We start from the raw sequence: 18,313 nt of genomic DNA on the forward strand, positions 1-18,313 counted from the left end.
TGCTTGCAAGTCGTGCTCGGGATTTAGCACTCAAAGCATAAAAGAAATCCAGCTGCTAAGAGTCCTGAAGTCATGCTAATAATCACTGCTTTGAAAATGATCTTTAAAGAATGTTTACCTGCCTGCAAAATATGTAAGGGCTTATATTGTGAAATCAAACTTTTGAAGGTCAAAATCTTATTTTGTTTGTGTGTGCATAACCAGCACTTGTTGGTACTGGAAGTCAGGTATAGTGCAAAGAGAATGCATTTTTAGGGCAAAAGCACTTTTAGACAAAAGCAATGACTTTTAAGGATGCCATTGCAGAGTCCTGAATTATTTCTAAAAAGGCTCCATTTTGTGGCATAAAAAGTGGAAGCACAAATAAATCCATCTTGGCAGAGCTCTGATGGAAGGTAAGTTGCAGTACAGCAAATGATGCTTTCTTTTATGTTTTGCTCATAACCATCGTAGCAGGCAAAGGCAAACACTTGTCTAATTTGATTAAAATATCTTTAATTGCAGCAGGGGTACTTGAGGTTTGGGCTGGATGCATAAGCTCTGTTTGTAATCATAGTTCCAGCCGTACTCCACAATCATCTCCAATCATTGGCAATTAGCATCCGTTAGTCTGTTGTTACTTAATTCAGACGTTCCAGGATGTTTAGATGCATTATTCATACCTTGTCTGGGAAAATGTATTTTAAAAATGGGTGCTATTACAGGATTTCATTGTATTGTGATAGATCTTTTTGTTGTTCATTTTAGTTATTCTGGGTGTAGAAAGGAAAACTTCACGTGTGATTTGGGTCCTGCATTTCACTTTTAGGAAATAGTTGCTCCTACTTGATAGAGAACTTTGAAGAGGGATAAAAAAAAATCAAAGCCTGTGTTTTTTCATATAACAGGTTGGTTTTAGAAGTCATTGCGAAATGTCATTGATGCTCAGGACAGGAGGAAAGAAAGCAAAAAAAAGAGAGAGCAACTATGTATATAGTTATGGAGTGCTACCATAACCAGTGATACAGATTTTAAAAGGAGTTTGAAATGCCGATTTACAGAACTTAGTCTAGTCTGTAGTGAGCAGAGAACTCAGGGTGGAACAGGGTGTCACAGAATCCCAGAATGTCAGGGGTTTGAAGGGACCTGGAAAGCTCATCCAGTGCAATCCCCCCATGGAGCAGGAACACCCAGATGAGGTTACACAGGAAGGTGTCCAGGTGTGTTTGAATGTCTGCAGAGTAGGAGACTCCACAACCCCCCTGGGCAGCCTGGTCCAGTGTCTGTCACCCTCATTGAGAAGAAGTTTCTTCTCAAATTTAAGTGGAACCTCTTGTGTTCCAGTTTGAACCCATTACCCCTTGTCCTATCATTGGTTATCACTGAGAAGAGCCTGGCTCCATCCTCGCTATGTCAGTACCTGCAGCGGGGCGCTGCTGCACAAGATAAGCTATAGGTCTGGCCCAACACAGCAGGTCTGGCCTAACACAGCAAGACTTGCCAGCATCTTGGGTTTTAAGAGTTTGTTGCTTCACTTTTCTAAACTTTGAGCCTCTTTTTTTTCCCTCTACAGGATTTTGTTCTGACTTCAAAGGACTTACTGTTAATGTGAGCAAGTACAAATGATTGAATCTGTTGGGTTTTTTTTTATTCAGATGATGATTTTAATAAGGAAAAATTAATACTACCAAAGCATGTTTAACAAAGGGCTTTGTTTGGTTTTTGGTTTTGTGTCTAAGTGTCATGAAATGGAATATTTTAGTGCCTCAGCAACACAAGAAAGCAAACTATGGCAGAGACACACATCCCTGCCATGTGCACATTCGCGATGTGCCTGATGTTTTATGTGAGTGTGACATGGGGATAAAGAGGAATGAGTGCAGCAGTGATTTCTTTAAAAGAAAAAGAAAAACAACAAAAAAGGAGGTGATAACTGGTGAAAGCACAAGTCCTGGAGCTGCCAATGGAGCCAGTGGCAATGAAGGGTGTTTTCTGGGAGTTCACGCATGAAGAGTCTGTGCCAAACTCTCAGATAAGTTTGCTCCACTAATCAGATACTTGTTAATAACAGCTCAGATTTACGATACTTCATAACAGCACAAGAAGAAATATTCATCCTGTTATTGACTTTGTGGAGGAAGAAAACCTAATAAAGCATTAAGAGTGCTTAATCAATACATGGGTAGGGCTGTGCTTGACTATCGAAATGAGCAGCTTTGTTTTCTATTCAGGCAGATAATTTATGGTTAGCGCTGGAAGTGATGGATGTAATTTATGTTTTGGAGACAATTACTGTTCAAAGACAACTGTTACAAAGCTCTCACACAAAATGAAGAAAAAGACAAATGCAGCCTCTGGGATGTGAGCGTTGTGCTCGACAGCCCAGCCACTATATTTGCTCATGATGTTATATTTACGTATACCATTGCTGTGATGTATGTGCGTATACGTTCATGTGGACTATGTTGCGTCATAGCAGCAAATGGCCTTTAAAGTTCAAATCAACTTTCTCAGGTTTCAGGATTTTTTAGACATATGGTTTTGGTTGCAGACCATCTGGGCCATAATTTTAAAAGCAGCATCTAAACCCATAAGTATGTTAAGGAACTACCTATTCACTGGATCTGTAGCTTTTTTTTTTTTAAATTGAATCAAATTATTTAGATCTATAAATGAAAAGTCGTCAAGTGTGCATTACGACTTGCACACACTTGCGTGTAATACCTCTTTATAAAAGCAAGTTATAATACAGTTTTGTGCATACTCCTTTGTTCGCGTACCAGGCACTCAGATTAAGGTATGCATATAGGTGCATTTAAGTTGCACGTTATGGACTATGTTTAGGCTTTGATTCTAACCATTATGAGGGTTTTGTACCTGAAAGTATTTGAGTTATGTTTCCTGAGTCAGGAATTCACCTCTCCAAATTGCTATTAAAGTCAATATAAGCTGTCAGTGCCTGTTAATCAAACCTCTTTCTTAGATAAAGATATTTCACATTTAGATTCCTGAAATCAGACCATCTTCATCACAGCCTTCAGGACACAAGCCCAACTGGGAAGACGGGTTATTAGTAAAGTGCTGTCTTCCTCCTAAATAAATATGTTCTTGTTACTTTGTTCCCTAATTGAAACACGGCGTGTTAGCCTAACACTTTTAAACTAATCAAACTAACCTCCCCTCTCTGTGACGGTGGGCTTTGTTCATGTGCTATTGCTATAACAATGCGAATGATTTACAGATTTTATTCCACTTCGCTGATTTATTACAAGTCCAGCGAGCTCCGACATGCACTGAAGTCAGCGCCTTATGGGTCAGAGCACCGGTTAGCCCCAAAGCCTGCTCACCGAAATGGCAACTTTGCATGTGGTTGCATTAAATAATTAAATCTGTTGCTCATATACAGCTGCTAAATATAGAAACCTTGGAAAATAAGTTTTAAATAATAAGCTGCAGTTGTGAGATTCTCTTTGTTGTCTTAAAAATGAATCTTGGTATCAATGCACATTGCTTAAACTTTTTTTGTACAAGTACAATGCACTTTAAATATTTTAACCTCTAGGCAATGAGTTAGCTGGTGTGTCCCATAGATCTTTTGCCCTCATCTATTTCTGCTTTTCATACTGGTTTTTTGTTGCTTGTTTTTGTTTTCTTCTGTGATTCTGTGATTCTTGCTATATTTGAGAACTAGTAATAGTTTGTCACTTCCTTTAGATTTAAAATTGGAATTACCAAAGAAAAACACTTTGTCCAGTGTCTGTTTTTACAAAAAAAGTTTGCATTTATTTGTAGGAAATCTGAAATCACCCAGACTTGCATAAAAACTCGGTGAAGGGCTGTTTTCCCTGGAGGTGTGGATGTGTCTGACCTGCTTTGCACTGTGATATTTTCAGACAGGGCGTGAACAGCATTAAATAAGAACACAGAAGTAAAGGGATTGGGATCAGTCCTTCTCCATTTAGCATGTAGCTCGTAGGCATATTTCATTGGGCAAAAGTGGTCCATTTCATGAAAAAAAGGTGAGCACCCCTACATATTAAACTTTTGATGATATTTTTAGAGAAAAGACCTTATTTCATAGTGCCGTTCAGAGCATCACGTGTGCAGAGAGTGTGGGACACAGGCACATGTCTACAATCCACATTTTGGAAAGCTGGTAGATTTAAAATACGCTGTGGATTTTTTTCTGCACACATCATAGACGGATCATATATAAAGTAAATATTAAGTGAATCTAGATGAAGGTTTTTCTTTTGTTTCTTTTTTTCTTAAGACTACACATGGCAGGATTGAAAGCTCACATAGAGTATGTTCCATGGATAATGTTTTTGTGTTGCAACATTGGCTCTATAAATAAATGTGAAGCATTGCAGTAGCAAACATCACATTTATTTCTTTGAAGCGCCTACAGTGTGTCATTGCAGATGGATTGATAGTCTTGATAACATTGAACTTTTGTCAGACCTAACCTGGCAGACGTGTTACATGTCAGAAATTTTCTGTCATTTCTCTCGCTATTCGAAAGGCAAATATATTTGCAACCTTGAGTGACATTGAATATGGAAAACAGACAGAAATTTATCATTTGACAGAATTGTTTTTGTTGGGTTTTTTCCCCCCTTTTTCACAGTAGTAGAGCCGTCATCATATTTTAAAATTCTGACTACTTCGTGTTGTAGGAATATAGAACAGCTGATTGTGGCTTATAAGATCTATATTAACAGTCTTTTTACAAATGTAAACCACTTTTTTATTACTTCGCATTCTGATCATTTATTTTTGTGCTTCTTGGACTGAGGCAACATCTGACCTTTATTACTGAGTTGTGCAAAACAACTTGGCAGGGTGCAGGCGATGGAGAAGGTCTTGTACATGAGACACTACAGCAAAGGATGCAAATGCTTGGAGAGCAAATTTTCCTAACACTGAGGTTAAAACTAGTACAATTTATGCATAGTGAGTGCACTTCTTCAAATGTGAGTGCTTTGTCATAGGGATAAAGCTGTGTCAAAAACCTTATTTTGGTATCTTAAAATAAACCATGTTTTCTAAGTTATGTTGATTAGTTTTAAATGAGGTATTTGTTTCAAAGACACATGTGGATGAAAAGTCAGGTTTTCTGCATATGATAGAAAAAGTGGTGGATTTCTGGTGTAAGCAGCAGCAAAGCATTTTGTCAAAGGATGAAAACAAGTACTAAGGCAGAGACAAGGAAATCCTGGATAGAGCATTAAGAAGACAGAGTTAGAAGAAGAAGAAGATGTTATCAGTCATATAACACCAATACTTTCTTCAGGGGGGGAAAGCTCATAGGTAGACCACAGCATTTTATGCTGAACAAGAAAGTAAAAGATTTCTGATTGCTAATACAAACACGCTGCAATCAAAAGGATAAACATTCTATATATTAGTATGCAATAGCACTATACACTTCTGAATATATTATACCCAAGTGAAATCAAGAGGATAATGATTAGCTCCTCAGCTAGAAAGGTTTTCTTCCAATATTTTGGTTCAAAATACGGACATAATGTTAATAAATCAGACTGTATAACATAGACCACATCACTTAGATGATATTTTATGCTGGATGCTAAACACAGTGTAGAAGAATAAACTCGTTCTTCCCATTATTTTGTTTAAAAAATAAAAAGAGCAAGAGATTCTATTAGTTTTCAATACTGTTAGTTAGTATAAATAGAAGTCGAAGCTGTGGAGCAGAGTTATTATGTGGCTCATTACTGTTTATTACCACAAGGCACATCAAGATGTCTGCTAGTTAGAGGGAGTAAATCATTTGGAACCTGCCTGTTTTGTCGATCTTCAGCACGATGCTCAGTGCTAAAGTGCCTTCTTCCAGTGCTTTGAGGAATATGTCTAAAATCTGTCACTTGTCATACGTTCTTGCTGAAGAGAAGTGAACAGATGAATGTCTTATTTTGGTACGATTTGTTTTTGCGTTTTGGAGCAAGGAGGAGTGTTTTTCTTTGGAAAAGTTTTCTGTCTAAATCGCGTTCCCATGAAGTTGAGAAGAGCTTTGCTGACTTCACGTGAGTTTGTTGTGTAGCTCTGAGATAACTGTTTATATATATATATATGTATATGTAGCTTGCCAGTATTTTTTGATATCACTGAGCATGAAGTTTTGTTGTGTCCGTTATTACACTGAATTTAGAGCCACAGAGAATTAAGATGGTTTTAGTGAGTTTGGGCCTCTTCAGTTGCACTTGAGTGAATGTTGGCATTTCATGATTCACTTTTCTTTTAGCTCTTTAACAGCCTGAAACCTCCTCAAAAATTTCTTGTGGCCTGTGCTTTTTAGCCAGGATAAGAAATGAGCTAGGAAAGTTAAGCTCAAGCTTATTGAAGAACTAATAATCCTTGGTAAATCTTAGTCTTTAACAGGAAGGATTGCAGTTGAAAGGCTCTGAACTTTCTTGCATAAATGTGAAGCTCTTTTTTTTATTTGTCTTTACAGCATTTTGTATTTCTTTTGACCAGGGTCTAACTAGTTTTTTTAAAAGCTGTGTTTCTCCATCAGAGATGTGCAGTGCCACTAATACTAAGTAACTCCCTGGGATTTTCACAGTCAAGACGATGCTTGTCTTTTGTTGCTTCATCTTCCTCCTTCTGCTCCTCTTGCTCTGTAGCCTGAACGCAAAGTGTGATCTGATCTCTGCCAGTGCCAGCGGCATCGCGGTTGTGAGATCTGTCACCCGTGTCCTCATGCCAGGCTTGGAAATATGGCGTGTCCCCTCAGCCTCGGCTTTCCCCTCACCAACATGCTGAGAAGGTTGGCTCTGCCAGCACGCTGCTTCAAGATATTCGCCAAAAAACCTGAGAAAAAGGTCCCCACAGCATGTTATTCTTACGCAGGTTCATTGCTGTCCCTGCTTAGCCCTGCACTGATGTGACATTAACACTTTAGGGGGAGCAAAGCGAGCAAGAAAGCATCGCACAAGTCTGCGTTCCAGAATACATGAAATCAGTGCAGCGAATACCTGATGGGTTTGTTGTATTTACTGTCCCATTTGACAAATTTTCTGCTGTGGAAATAATTCCATACCATCTGTTGTCTCTGATCTTGTTAAACAGCGCAATCTTACTGGCCTGGCGATTTTGATAACATTCCTTCAAAATTCTTATGCAGCATGTATAAATAGACGAGTTAAAAAGAAAACGTCTTCGCTATTGATTTTTCTCTGCTGTTGGCTGTCTATTTACTTATCTATGTGGTTGTTTAATGCTCTTCATTTATATGTAAAGATCTAATTTTTCCTATTCAAAATCATGCAGAGAAACACAAACTTGAGCAGGTGAATACATAAGGTGTGTAGATACTAATGCACACTTACCCGAAGGGAAGAAAGACCTTAACTGATATACATTTGCCAGAGGTTTTATATCTCTGCCACAACTGTTAGAAGCAACCTTAATGCACAGATGAGCTGGTGGAAATGACATTCTACAGATATTTCCTGATGTTGTGGCATAGAAGTTGGAAGTTGACGCAGAAAAATCCCACTATTGCAGCTCTCGGTTGAGTTGGGCACAGCACCATGGCTGGCAGCCTTCAAGGTCTTTAGCTGTACATCTTGGTAACGTTCTCACTCCGTTATATCAAACTCATCCACACTTTTCCTCAAATAGCCAGGTAATGTGGTCAATGCTCACTCTTTACTCACCACTTAATGCTTTCTCCCAACAGATGTCAATGAGTGCACCACGGAGAACGGCGGCTGTCACGACCAGTGCTGTAACACCATCGGCAGCTACCACTGCAAATGTCCAGCTGGCCAGAAACTGGGGGAAGATGGCAAATCATGTGGAGGTAATGTTTTGTACTGTGTTTCACTGCTGTTAAGAAATCAGAGAAGACATTGGGAAGGAAAAGGAAATGTTGGCTTTTATCTGGAGCCAGCTGAAGAGCGTATGCTCGGAATTGACAAGAGCGCAGATCTTCTCATGTCTGGATTATGAAGATGTAACTGTAAGAACACATCAAAGGGTTGAGCCTTTGTTTTCTTTTTTCTTGAAAAATGTTATCACTTAACCTGGATTGACTGTGCCATGTTCTGATTATGGAATTTCCATCACCAATTTAAAAACCTGAAGAAAGTGTATATGTTTGATAAAATTTTGTCTGTCTCTAAAACAACATGGTTCTTACCAGAAAATACACATACATTTTTGCATTTCAATCACAATTCCACAGCTAGAGATTAACCGAATAAAAAAGGATTTTAAACCACATGCTACATAAACCCATTTATCTTCTTCCTAAGGGAAATATAAGTCTAGTTAGTGCATTATGGGGTAAAATTTGTTCTTATGCAACAGCTTGACTTTGTGCAGAAGCAAAACATCACATAAACATATGTTAGAGCACATAATCAAGGATGGTTAGACTTCTTAAAGATGCACTGGTAAACACAGAGGGGGTGTAAACAAGCCCATCGGGTCTGTTGACCTACAGTCACTATGATTTTTGCATTGTCAGATGTAGAAGGTAGAGGAGATCAGGTGTGGAGTAGCCAAGGAGCACTGCACTGCGGCTCCTACCTCTTGAACTCTCCTCTGACACAGGTAATGAATATTCACCAGCTGTGTGCCTGATATTGCACCCCCGATAGCGTTTCATTGCTGCAGCAAGTATATTGTTGATGTTTTTTTCTTATCTTGAGATGAAAGGTGCTAGGGAGGTTTTCAAGAATTGTATTATCATCTTTTCACAAGAAACTGTATTCTCTGGCTGTTCCTGTAGCATAGTATCTAACAAATTCCTTTCTTCCAGGAATTCATTTTACCATTGTCCTTCAACTCTGCTCTTAAGGTTTGTACAGAGCCATGTGTATTTCTTAGCTGGAGTCATATTCTTTATCCTGACTTTATAGTTTATTTGACTGCACTCTTCTTTTCCCTAGAAGATGGTAGAATTATTTTCCACAGCAACCGGTCATTTGATATCCAACTTGGCAGTGTAAATAAGCTGTACATGGCTATTCTATTTTGATGAAAGTTTTTCATTGTGATCCTCTGTTCTTTTGTTTTGGCCTTTTGAGAGCTCAAGCCAGAAATACAATGTGTGATTTGCAGATTCCGGCTACTTCACCTCAACCTTCTCCTACCTCTTTTGGGGACTGGCTGCTGACATATCCATGAACCAGTGTGTAGGTCTATCTGTCTATTGATGACTACTTACTGCTTTCAGATCCCTGTAAAAGTTGCCCAAAAACTAGATTTTGGAAAGCACGGGTCGTACTCATTGTAATCTGAAATTTCTTAGTGTGCAAGAGTCTTGTTTCCTTCAAAATAATTTTGTGTTAATAAGTTAGTTAAATTTGTTTTCCTTCTGCACAATTCTTCTATTCCTAAAATATACTTTAAATGATTTTTTAAAATTCTTGACATTCCTTAAAAGCTCAAACAGAATTTAAAATATTCGATTCTTGTACTATATACTGTCTAATCAGGAATTACAGGAGAATGAATTATTAGCCACTTTTTAAAGTCTTAAGACAAAAATGGAAACATAAAGTAGACTGGAAGTGCTCAAGTCACAGAACAAAGTGAATGTAGCATTGACACTAATTACACCTGAACTTTTGTGGAGATGATAAAGATGACGAGCGCATGGTTGTATGGATTTGCAAGAAGACCAACTCCAGCCAAATTCTAGCCATCAGATGTTACAATAAAAGTAATTTAGTCGTTGATTACTGCATAAGAGAAAAGTGAGCTTCCAAACAAAACTTTGTTTGCTGCTGGAGGGTGTTAGTTTTTCAGGACGTGACACTAGTTGTCGTTTTATTGGTGCCTCTGTTTTGCTCAAAGGGGTTGTTTTGCAGATGAGAGCAAAACAGCTTCTCATCATTCAGGTTAGCCAGCATTTTTGGAGGAATAAGGCTTAGAGTTGTTCCGGGTGGTTACATTCTTTCTTTATAGCATCATTGTGCTTTATGTTACCCTTTAGTCTAAACTCGAGCGTTAAATAGATGTGTGCTATTGTTCTGCTCCCATTCTTTCACCGGTGACTGAAATGATCAATTGCTGTAGAGGTGTTTTTATAAGCCAAGGTACAAATAAGATGTATCATTAGAAAACCGCTATGAAAATAGTACAGATTTTATTCAGTAAGTCATTATTAGTACAAAGATTGATCTTGTTTTGCAGAAACAAAATAGAGCATCCTTCTGACAAAAATAAAAGATATTAGGAAATAACAATGTTTTAGCTGTTTGTAGCTGTTTAATGCTAAGGAAGGGAAAGTGGATAAAAATTCCCTAATCCAACAACATAATGAAGTGTACTGCTGATTTGATCAATATCAGCTGAGGGTTTTGTGGGCAATTTTAGGAGACTTAAAGGCCTAATTTTGCAGCTAGAATAAGCTGAGGATGCTCAGCATCTCTGTCTTCTACGTTATCAAATGCATGTGCAAGACACAAGACTCAAACCTTCCATCTCTTGAGTGGTTAGAAGGGGGCAGGGAATGGAGCAGCACAGGCCAGAACACCCCACTCTGTGGGCTCCTTACTCCTTCCAAGGCCTGTAATGATCTTTTCTAACTAATTGGGGGCTCTTATGGTGGAATACATCATTCAGAGTTATGTGGTATGTAAAGTCTTACTTCACTTCATCAAGGGATACTCACATCAACAGGCAAATTGTTGTAAGGCGAAGGCATGTGCATCTATGTAGAAATGCCAGCCAGAGCAGTGAACTGATTAGCCTTTCAAAACTAATTATCTACATGTTGTACGGCAGATTTTACTCTCCAGCATTCAGGGACAGAGCTTCAATTTTCTTATCTGACAGAGACATGTTTTCTGGCAGATAGTGGCGTAGGCATTACAGATTTTGACATAAAGCTCATGCTTACCTCTCACTCTTCATGTGTCTGATGGAAATGAACGATGAGAAGGGATTTGGATTTAAATCACTGCACAAATAATACAACAAATTAATATTTTACATTTATTAGCATATGACTGTCAGCCTGATTCTGTGCCTTATACATCTGTACCAGCATTCAGTGTTTCTGGGGCACTCTGGTTAGTGTCCAGAGGTGGATTTGCTCAGAAAGCTGTGTCTGAGCAAGGGAGAATCAATGTGTGCGTGTCTGCATGTTACGCACAAAGCAGCTTTCCCTCTGTGCAAAACCTCCTGACTTGCTAAGCAGAGGTACCACTGACTTCTTATGTGATACTCTGCGAGACGTACAGATATACTCATTTTATATTTTATACTAATACAAAACAAGTCTATAAAAACATTACAGAAAGCAAAAATGATCTTTTCCAAACCATTTAAAACGTCAATTATTGGCACAAGTCCAGATCTGCAAGGGATGCTTAGGCTATGGCTACAAAAGTGCATTTTCACACATGAATAAACTCCAGAAGTCGACTAAAAAAAGGTTGTGACCTTATGTTAACCTTCTTTGGTGAACTGTCATTTCTTATTTATATTATTGTGCTCTCATCTGTCCAGGCCACTGAAGGAAGTTAGAGACAAAGGAAGTCCTATGATTAGCTGTTGATGAAAAGAAGCTTTTATTTTACTGATTAGAGTAATATTGCAATCCCCACAACCCCATCCCTGGGGGTTTTGGTCAAACCTTGGAGCCCTGACAGGTCTCCTGACCTTTCCCAGAGGGATTTTGGAGCGGCTGTGTCCAGATCCAGTGTGTGACTTTGTGAGGCCACCACTGTTTACCCCAGTAACGTCATGGTCACCAGTGTCACTGATTTAGCCTGATCCCAGGTCAGATGGCAACTCCCCAAACACTGTTACCATGGAAGAGTTAATAGCTGCACTAAAAGAAATAACTGAAGGATTTGTCGAAGAGAAAGTGTTTATTAAAATGACCTCAGCATTTATTTAGTCTGTAAGGTTTCAGCTGTTGATTGTTAACTTATTCTTGTCAAACCCTGTTTTTGTCAGAGAACAAACGTGCTAATTCTGCATTTGGACTGTTTTCCATGTCCAGCAAATCAATGCACCAGACTTCTACCATGTCCTGTGGAAAAAAAAATGAAGAACGTAATGCCGTACACCTCTAGGGAAATGCCAAGGAGCTTTTTAATTAATTAATTTATTAATAGAAGAGGAGAAATTAGTCCCCTGGAGGGATTCAGGATATATTGCATTATCTTATCTCATAAAGTCGCATTTGACTCACAGAATGGTTGGAGTCGGAAGGGACCTCTGGAGATCCTCTAGTCCACCCTCCTACTAAAGCAGGTTCACCCAGAACAGGTTACGCAGTTTTTTTAATATCTCCAAAGAGGAGCCTCCACAACATCTCTGGGCAGCCTGTTCCAATGCTCTGTCGCCCTCAAAGTAAAGAAGTTTCTCCTCATATTCAGATGGAACCTCCTGTGTGTGTTTGTGCTCATTGCCTCTTACCCTATCGTTGGATGCTCCTACATGAGGTGAAGCCACCCAACCTTCTTCATCTTTCTCTGTTTCAAGACCTTGTCTTGAGATATGGAAATAAAACCAGTAGCGGGAGTTGTATCACAATTATCTGATTATTTGTAACTGAATTGCTGTGCCCACTTAAAGTCGACCTCAGAGAATTAGGGAAATGGACAACTCCATTTGGTAACCTGAACAGACCTGGGGTAAACAATCTCAATAACTAAGATAGTTTAATGAATTGGTTTTATACAGTAATTCAAAAAGGAAGATAAAAAGAATGGGCAAAATACAAAGAATTGTGAGAGAAAAAAGGACAAAGCCTCATTTCTGGTATTTCCAACTTGTTGTTAAGGGCTCTGAAATTCCAATATGGGATATTCTCCAGTAATTTGTACGTGCAGAATGCATGTAGATATCTAAGGATTTGAAGTGAGTTTAATAAGAAGTAACATTTGTTTTTACATTTGAATATTGTTTATTTATGATTGCTCCTAACTGTCAAATTAGTATCTTTAGTCACAAATAAAAACCATAATTACTGCTTTTAATTTCAGATCGCAGTTGATAGAAATCAAGGGTTCCCTTACTCCCCTAGCAAACTGAAAGATATTAACTAACATTAAGGATCAATTATATGTTTTAAACGCTATTTAGCATTATGCAGTCAGACTTGTGTGGTTTTCTGGAGACTATTGAATTTAAGCAGGAGAACTCTGTGGTGTTTGTGTATGGCTGCAGAGAAGATGCGGGCAGGAATGATCCTTAGCCATTCACAACTATATTTGCAAACCTTATTGGGAATTTAATTTTATTTCTACTCCTAAGGAAGTTTTTTTTTTTTGAAATGCCTGGTTCTCATTTTCAAGCATTTTCTCTGGTTCTGGAGAAGAAACAAAGGCTGGAGGTCGTTTGTCTGACCTTATGCAGTGCCTGCGCTGCTTTGGAGCCAGCTGGGATCAATATCTGCGAGAAGCAAATAGTGTCATCTTTCTGCATTTGTCTCTTCGTGGTAGCGCTACAGCAAAAAATACGCTCAAAAGGAGGAGTAAAAATTACAACAGATTCACAGTAAAGGGAATATTAACTGGAGGTTATCAGACTTTTTAAATTAATTACCTGAATCCTGGTTAATGAGTTGGTTTGGTCGGTCCCCTCTCATTTTGTGCACCCTCCTAAGCCTAATCCACTCAATTACATGCTGGGGGCACGCAGACCCTTGCAATCTTATTAAAATGTATCAAATACTAAACTCAGCAAGATCACAGTCATTTTGGGTCTGACCTGTTTCCCATCAGTCAGGGAAGGGCAGACACATCACTTGGACCACAACAGACACTGTCAAACTATTGTTTTGAGCATTTACATGTCAGTCTGAGCTAAGAAGAGCAACTGATGCTCTGATAATTGATTTATTTTTTATTTTAATTGCACTTGTTTTGCTTTTTCCTGGTTCATTCTTGACTGTTGCTGAAGTCTCCCCGCTCCTCTCTCACTGAACAAAGACGGCTGTGAGCTAAACCACGTCATTTCTCCCATCTGATATCCCTCGGGGGGGATGAACTAACAGTTGTGACAACTTCTTGCAAAGCGAATATTGCCACCGAAGAGTGAGCTCGTTTATCCTGGGTGCATGTGTTTATTGAGTGGAGCTGAGGATGGGCACAGCCACTTTTCAGTCATTCGCTAAGCAGCAGTTTTAGAAAAGGCTGGCGTCAAAAGGAGTCTCCTAATCCGAGACTCCAAAGCAAAGTCCTGCCTGCGTTTGCAGCCTTGGCACTCTAGGCAAACTGGGACCAATTATTTCAAGAATTAAATTATTATTTCAAGATAATATTGGTAAATCTGTTTTCTTTTCAAAGAGGAAAAATCTCTATGTTTTTCCATTTTATTGGTTTTTTGTGTCTATATTTTCCTCTCTGAATGCTTAATTCAACTGCAGCATTTCAATAACAGCCTTTTACGTAAACAAACCGCGCAACCGGCAGTTTAATTTCCAGGTTATGTAAGAATTACACAGTGCTGGGTATAGTGTGGCATCTCGACATGTCATACGTTTCCTGCAGCACATCTGTTGTGTTCCAAAGCAGCGTGGTTTTTCTTTTTTCAAAAAGCATAGTATTATTCATAAACCATAGAAAACTGGCACCACATTCTGCATTTCAGTCATCAGATTAATTATTGGTCACTGATCTGACACAGACTGAAAAGGGAAAATTGTTTCTAGATGTCATAGGCCTCCCAGGTAACAACTAATGGAAAGTCCCTTCTCTATGGCATCTGCTGGTCTCATCTATATGGTGCTCGAAATCTCACCCTGCATCACAGCCGGTTATAGACTCGGCACATGGGCTGTGTCCCCAAGGCTCCTGTGTCTTCTCCAGGATGTGAAAATCCTCACATGGACTCCACCAGCTGGAAGGAAACGCTAAGTGAGAACTATAAGTTGCTATTATCTGTGGTTGTGGTTGGATGAAGTGCAGGGAGAACGACAGTCGCCTCCTTGGTGGGTTCTCTGTGCGTGACTCCAGTTCTTGCAAATGTGAGTCTGTGCAGAAAGTTGGGCACGAGCAAACATCCTGGCATGAAAAGTGTTCTTTGTCCAGATTACTCGATGCATAACACTTTATTGAGCAGCTTTTGACAATGAAAACATCTAAGTTTTGGAAACACTATACTGTTTGCCACAGCAGTCAGGGATTTAATGTGATTTAATTAATGCAAGAGCTTTGAGTAGTTAGGTGAAAAGCACAATGTAACTGTATGAAAAGACGATTATCGTCCAGATAAAATATAATATTTAGAAATAATATGACAAAAATGATAGACTGCAGTACAAAAATGTTTTGAGATATTTCTAGGGCTCTGATTAGTTTATATTAGCTAGTTTCTAGCATTTAGGACTACCTCTGAAAGGCAGGTTATGGAGAATGTTAACATTCCACTGGGCTGATTGACAATAATTAGTTGATTTTAAAGGAAAGGAATGAAGTATGGTATTGTTGCAGCTGACTAATGCGAACTAAAAGCTAGGTAATCTTTTCCGCAATTACAGAGATACGATTGCCATTGTCAGAGAAGAAAATACACTCGTACTTTTAAGAATCATTGTGTAGGAAGAGCTTTGCAAGCCTGAAATTGAAGCTCTGGTCATGGTCTCCAAAATTATGGTTAGTAGTAATTTTAGGCAGAAGGCTTTTGAATACTTAAATTATAGCTTGTTTGTAGCAAGGTATTTACCAGCAAATGTAAGCATCTCATAAACAGCACATGAGTCATCTTGGTGTTCATTTTGAGCACATTGAAAATGTAAATTGCAACTGAATCTTGTGTAGAGAGGTAAGGCTTAGAAACCTTCAATTCATACTTTAAATGGAAATTATGAGAGGAAAAATGTGCACATTTGCCTTTCAGTGGAGAGTATTGTGCAGGGTAACTACTGCTTTTTCTATAGCTTTGCCTACAGGCTACGTAAACAAGGACTAAGGGCAGATACAGAGAGAGGAAGAAGGACAACTCCAGAGTGGTGTTTATATTCCCCTTTAGAACCCTTTAATACTAGTCTTTACTGAGACAACTAATAGGAATCCCATATTTTTTAATTGAAGTGCCCGTGGATTTTTACGAGCTATCTGATATATCCTTAAAAAGCTTTAAAACAATTTGCGATAAAATCTAAACCAAGCAGAAATGTGTCAGCTTCTCTGTTCAAAGCATTGGCCCAGAGGAAGCAATCCAGACATGACTGTCAGCAAGACAGCGACTGCTGGGAGGGCTACAGTTCGTTATTAAAAGATCAGTGGTTTGATCAACATCGTATTGGATTACTCAAACTTCAATTACATGAGTACCTGAGGGCTTTAACTAGGATTTATTAGAAGACCAACTGGAAATAAATCTGCTGTTGTTGCATACAAGATCTTTGTAAGACCCACCTGAGAACCTTGTTAGCAGTTACTATCCCAAAAGAGATTCAGTCACAGCCAAGGAGATCAAAAACAACTCATAAAAGTGGAGCAATCAAATGGTTGTTTTGATGTCATTTTTAATCGGAGGAAAAGGGAAAATAAGGAGAAAAGAAAAATCATCTGTAGTATTGTTCATTATGATCCAGCTCTGGAAGTTGGTATGGACAGGTCTGGGATGTGTTAATGCCACTTCTCTCTTCTCATGGTTGAATCTCTGCAGCCTCACATCTAATATATGTCTTAAGGAAGCAGAGCAAGAAAATCTGTGTAATGAGCTGTGTTTTGTTCACTGGTGCTGTGGATTTGCTGCAGATTGGCTTGTAGTCATGATAGCTCCAGTGGGGAATTGGGGCTGGTGGTGGCTTCTTGAGAAGGAACCCTACGGACAACTGGCTGTAGAACAACGTCAGAGAGCCAGTTGTTACAGAAATGGGTTGTGCTGTGGTCTTGTCTAGGTGAGACTGGCAGAGAGATGGATCTTGGTGATCAAATGGTGTTTTCCCTCCCTGTTTTCATAGCCCTACACAGTCTCATCATTGTAAGTGCAGTGCCAGCGTTTACCTGTATCACATGTTGAATAACACAGTTCTGACTGGTGATTGCTCCTCCCAAACCAATTATTCCCAAGGCTGGCTCATGTTCCAGTCAGTTTGCAAGGCTAGTCTATCCGTGTGATGTCTTAAAGCTTTTTACCAACAAGACATTTGTCACATACAGCATTCACGTTTGCAACCAGCAGAGCGTACGTACTGTAAGCTGGAAACATCAGCTTATGAAGGTATTTGCATGATTATCGCTTTCTTTTGCATATTTTACCTACTGTGTGTGGAAAGACATTTCTCTATGCATCCTGTAGTAGAGACACTTCCTGAGCTCAGCAAGTGGGCATTAATATTGCGGCTAACAAAAAACAGATGTTCTCATCAAATCAGTCATGTCTCTCTTTTTATTCCATAACTGTTTTTTCAAACTGTCATATCCTGCCGAGAGAAAATGCTGATGGCCCAACGTATAAACCTCCTTTGTATGTCTCAGATTTAAATCTACATGAGGAGTTTGGGCTGTAGCACACCATCGCTGATTAAATACATCTTCTTATGGAGATCCTTTGCTCCTCTGCCACCCTCCTGCCTCCCAGCGTGGCCCAACTGGATTGTGCTGAGGAACTGTATTTAAAAATTGATAGTTCCAAACCAAATTTCCCTGCTGCTGTTCTACCCCACGTCAGAAAAACTTGCAGGAGCATTGCAGTGAAGCTGCTGATGTGAGAGATCTCAAAGCCTCTTTCCTTAGTAGAAATTACATGAAACTTTAATTATTGTGTTTCAGCCCACGCTGCTGCGATGCGCAGGCAAAACGTCCTCTTCCAACTTCGCTCATTACAGTTGGTACGTTCACTTCTTTTCCGCAGGAAACTGTAAAATTAATAGTATATAAATACTTCTTAAGATCATAAGTTACACATTCGTCTGGATTGTCATTCTTCAGCTTGTACTGTCTTGTTATTTCATGTGGTCGTTCACTTCACCTGGCACCAGTTTTCCACCGAGAGTCTGTGTCCATCTGTGTGGGTTTGATATTGATGTGAATTGGAGCTGTCAAGGGTGTACAGTTGCCAAAATATCTATTAGTATAACCCCACTGGGGAGGCTGGTAACCCTATCAGTCTTTCCTTTTGGCTTTGCTTTGCTGAGACTCTGTGTACTACTCTGAGATTCAGAAATGGAGTGTTCTTTTTTGTTTTCAAGAGTAAGAGTGGAGAAAAAAGTACAGATCCGCTTTGTGAAAAGATGGGGAAAAGTGTTTCTTCACGACTGTGTGAAAACATCACAGTGTTGTTTGAGGTTGATCCATGAAATTATGTTCCCTACTTTAATTCTATACCCTGAATTTCTTGCAAATTATCTGGCCCAAATAATTGCTTAAAACTCATATATACATAT

The 18,313-nt window shown here is 39.1% G+C and overlaps 1 protein-coding gene across 1 annotated transcript in view; it reads left to right on the top strand.

The window, feature by feature from the left end:
• The window catches only part of LOC308043529 (uncharacterized protein), a gene marked incomplete at both ends in the record, with an annotated part of 193,895 nt that overhangs the window by 101,100 nt on the left and 74,482 nt on the right, over nt 1–18,313 (top strand). Inside the window, one exon of the mRNA XM_080349686.1 lies at nt 7,688–7,810. Coding sequence (XP_080205812.1) covers nt 7,688–7,810 — 123 coding nt within the window. The remainder of the gene's footprint in view (nt 1–7,687; nt 7,811–18,313) is intronic.

The sequence above is a fragment of the Nesoenas mayeri genome (assembly GCF_963082525.1).
Source record: "Nesoenas mayeri genome assembly, chromosome: 9".
NCBI classification, from domain to species: domain Eukaryota; kingdom Metazoa; phylum Chordata; class Aves; order Columbiformes; family Columbidae; genus Nesoenas; species Nesoenas mayeri.